The following is a 4402-nucleotide window of genomic DNA, read 5'->3' on the forward strand; positions in this document are numbered from 1 at the left end:
AAACCCTATGACGACACGTAACCCGACACGACTAGCTGATCACCAACACGAACCCAACCCGACACGATATGAACCGGCCTGATTCGGTGTTGACCCGATTAATTTTATGACCTGACAATTATTAAGCTTAATATTCAAAATAAAAGTGATTTAGTATTTAGTTTGATGTGTTTGACTTAACAATAAACTTACTAAACCAAATAATATTCGAAAACTAATTTTAATGGTAGAAAATTGAATTAATTCGATAAAATAACTAGACTCGATAAAAACTTAACCCAAATCCGATTCGACCAGGTACATCATTTAATCCAAATAACCCGTTTTAATAACGACTCGACCCGAACGCGACTTATCTCGATAGGGTAGGGCAACCCGATTCCGCCCCAAACCCGAACGGACTGACCCGATTGCCATCCCGGGCGCCTCAAATGTCAGATGAATGAGGCCCAAATACGGAGTGCAGCCCATCTCTCAGTCTCTCTTATAGTCTCAGAATCCAACACCAACTCACATTCATTTCATTCAACGGCCACGACCAGCAACCATCAACCACCGCGCAGATTCTTCCGCCGTCGCCACAACCGCCACCAGAAGGACGTAGTCACCGCAGGTATTCCTTCGTTCGTCTTTCTTCCTCATTTAAGTCTCTATAGAATTTCTTTTTAGTTTTCTAGGGTTTATGAGGAAACATTTTCTTAATTCGAATTCATTGCTTCATCAAGTTCTTAATGTTATTTAATTATAATTATGACATATTTGTTGTTGTGCTTATAATTAGGGTTTATCTAAATTGGATTTTAATTGAAAATAATAATAAAATTAAAAACACTGTAATACTTGATTAAATTCAAGTTCATTGTTAGACAAAGAGAAAACAAAACATACCTTGCTCGGATATGGTTTTCGAATTAGAGTTGCGTCTTCGGTTGATGTTTTCGTCTCTCAAATTCATGAGGAGGAAAGGAGGTTTTTGTTTTATTATTGAAGTAGTGGAGGATTATAACGGTGAATGAAAGGAAGCGCCATAGTTTTGATTTTAATTTTTTCAATCCGGTGTTATATTGGGATATGTGAGGCGTTATTTTGGAACGTTTCTTAAAAGCGCCTCATTTTTAAGCACCATTAGTTCAAACTCAGTAGTTTTTATAAGAGTGCCGCAACTCAAGCGTTGGTAAATGTAGTTTTTGTTGTAGTGAAAACATATTTTGATGTCATTCATGGTCTTCAAGCAGTTTTTTTGGTTATAAGACTTAGTTATGTTTATTCTTATTGATTGATGTGTTTCACCTTTAGCTACTCATTCATGTATCAGCTTGTTATTCGGTTCCGTTTACAATAGTTTACATAGTTCTAAACTTCTAAATTGTGGTTGTTTTGGATCGAGGAAAAGCCATTTGTGTTGTATATTCAATTCAATGCAAGCTTATATATTCAATTCAATGCAAGCTTACAAGCTGGAAAAGTCATATGTTGGTCTCTGTGTTCATGTGGCGACTCAACTGATCCTTACTTCTTTTGTATCATGGCTTTGAATGTGACAAGGGTGATTGGGGTGAATTCATTCCTACTGTTTCTATTCTGACCACTTCTTTTATATATGAATTCGTTTTTTTATCGCACATATGGTATGTTCCCCGTTGAATCTTCATTGACACCATGCTGGCCATGAGTCAAGAGTTGTCACAGCTCTTACTTTTCCAAAGTCTCATCTTTCTTTTTCTTTTTTTTGATTCTGATTTCCGAAAAAATGCCTCTACAAAGGCAGAAAAGTTTTTATATTCTATTTAATTTACCTTTGAATAAAGACTCTATTGTTCTTATATCGATGTCCAAACTTCTGCTTTGTTGCTTGATGGGGTCCTGACCCTCATCTGCACATTGTATGTTAGTGCATGGCCGTTTGGTAGGTTGCTTGCATTGTAAGGCTGCCAGCACGTTCCGCTAAGTCCTGATGATCATTGACTTGGGTTAAAATTGTTCTCAGTAGTAATTTTTACATATGCAGTCATTGGCTTATGTTGAGATTGTTCCTTCAGGCTATAGAAATTTTGACTCAATTGTTAATGTGTTTGCCTTATCCATGGATGATGATTTCGATGGTTTTGCTAAGTGTTGACTCAATTGTCAATAGTTATGTGGGGAAATTTTGAAAAGTGGGAAAAAAACGGAAATACAGAGGTAGTATTTGATATTGCATCAATACTTGTCATCACATCTATTGTGAACTCTAATTTTAGGAGTTGAAGCTGTATGATGATTTGTTTTTCGTTTATAAAGCGCCTAAGGAATCACCTGCCACATGTCTGCAGATTATGGATACCTCAAGCCCTGCTGTTTTTGTAAATGGAGAACTTCTCCGCATGTTTGTTGGGAGAAAGGTTCGCATGGTAATTCAGGTCATACGATCTGACGCTGGCTCTGTACTTGGAAAATCAACTGATGATCAGCAGATAACCATCAAGGGTTCACTGCCAGCTCAACCTTTGTCAACATATGCGGAGGTTATTGGTATTGCAGATGGCAATCAATCTGTTCGAGCTGAGACATGGACCAACTTTGGTGATAACTTTGGTATGTACATCTCCTTCCTTGCAAATGCATTCCTTTTCTGATTTTATTACTTGTGGGTTCATTATAGTGTGCCCTGGTTGCTGTCCTTTATTTTATACGGAGTAACTATGAGTATGGGAACTTTGGATGATACAGAACCTGAATTTTTGAAATAAGTGCCAGATAGTGCCCTCGAGTACCATCTTAAACACATCAGTTGGTAATGACTGAAGGTCACAATGAGCCCTTTTCTTTGATGTAGATAGGTTAGTCATTTTGTAGATTGGACATTCTTTCATAACTTCATTTGATGTAGATAGGTGTACATCTGTTGAGGAGCACGCACACCATCGAACATTAAATAGAAATACCCTTACTTTTACTGCAAGGGGGTTCTTTGATCTTTTTTGCACGTGCCATATTCTAAAATGTTATGCTGGCTTGAAATCAAGGGCCAGTCGGCTGTATTGTTGCAAGCGCTTTAACCCGAGAACTTTTTGAAATTAAGAAAAATAGTCGCAATTGCAGTAATGCTGTACAACTATTTCTCTTTATCTCCAATTAGAATACCATGCAATTATGGATATCAAATATTCAAATGCATATTAATATTGTTGTATGTGAAAAGTATTCAAAATGTCTCACATATTTGGTTAGCAATGGGTCTTAATGAGTGTTGGAAACATGTAGTTGGTTATGTTTCACTCATACAATGCTCTTAAGTAAGACATATATAATTATGCCTGGTAACCGGAAAGTAGTACCCGATCGATTTCCACAAATGTTAAAACAATGATTCTCAGAGTTAGGGTTCATATGAGTATTCCTGAATCCTGATAGTAGTTGTAATCTACTAGTGGGTAGTACTCGGAAGTGATTGTCTTCCCATTATATTTCATATAGTGTAGAATTAACTAGCTTTTGATGAATTTCAATTCTCGGTTTTGCCCTCGATGAATTGTGAATTATTTTAAATGGATAAGTGATTCAGAGTGTTTGACTCGAAACACATGAAGTAACCATTAGTTGGTTGGTTTGGTGCAGATGCAAGTAACTACAATCAACTATGCCAGCTTGCAAATGGGGAATACAAGCACTTGTTCATCTGATTCGATGCTGATTATGGGATATGATTGTCTAGTGTTATTGGGTTCATGTTAATTTTGGTTTATTAGTTCATCGAGCCGACTGCAAGATTAGGTTTTTATCTTGTTATATGTAAAATGGCTAATAGAATTAATGGCGTGTAAGACTTGTGGTTGAATCAATCTTAAGCTAAGGCTGGTGACTTAGATGACCTCTATCCATCCATGTTTCCCTTGCCTTTGAAACCTTAATTCATTTGATCTGGTGATTTGCCGTCGGCAAACATCTGGGTAACGCTACTGTGTACCTAGACTTGTCAAAAGATGACCTGATCTGAAAATTGACCGAAATCCACTTGGGAATAATTTGAACCCAAAAACTTCCCGAGCCAATAATATCACTACATATAGTGTGCTTTAATTAGTCATCATCTCCCACCTTGGTTTTTCCCACATTGGGTTTTCCGCGTTACTATTTCTTGTGTCCTCTATTTTTTTTTTCTCGCATTTCGTTATTCTTTACAACATCCTGTATCGCGTTAACATTATTGATCTAGATAGATCCCTTTAACCCACTTAAAAATACAGTTGGTTAATTTTTGCCAAAACAATGTGTTTTAATTTAATACTCCATATTAATGTCAATTTAATACGCGCATAATAAACTTACTTCTGTATAATTATTTTAGTTATTTTATTGACTAACCATTCAAATAATTATTTTAGTTATTTTAGTGACTAACCATTCAAATTGAGTTCGGGAG

General features: G+C 36.4%; 1 protein-coding gene across 1 annotated transcript; it reads left to right on the top strand.

The window, feature by feature from the left end:
* Positions 1-485: 485 nt before the first annotated feature.
* On the top strand, positions 486-3844 carry LOC141618798 (replication protein A 14 kDa subunit B-like). The gene is made up of 3 exons (XM_074435875.1): positions 486-613; positions 2313-2574; positions 3598-3844. The coding sequence occupies exons 2-3, from the start codon at positions 2316-2318 to the stop codon at positions 3660-3662; spliced, it is 324 nt and encodes a 107-aa protein (XP_074291976.1). The 5' UTR covers positions 486-613; positions 2313-2315; the 3' UTR covers positions 3663-3844.
* The last annotated feature ends 558 nt before the right edge of the window (positions 3845-4402 follow it).

Source organism: Silene latifolia, chromosome X, assembly GCF_048544455.1.
Source record: "Silene latifolia isolate original U9 population chromosome X, ASM4854445v1, whole genome shotgun sequence".
NCBI classification, from domain to species: domain Eukaryota; kingdom Viridiplantae; phylum Streptophyta; class Magnoliopsida; order Caryophyllales; family Caryophyllaceae; genus Silene; species Silene latifolia.

What these genes read in the sequence shown, in the direction of transcription:
- LOC141618798 (XM_074435875.1), top strand. Translation starts at nt 2,316, where the DNA reads ATGGATACCTCAAGCCCTGCTGTTTTTGTAAATGGAGAACTTCTCCGC. An exon ending in CAACTTTGGTGATAACTTTG is followed by an intron (nt 2,575 to 3,597) that starts GTATGTACATCT and finishes GGTTTGGTGCAG; the next exon opens with ATGCAAGTAACTACAATCAA.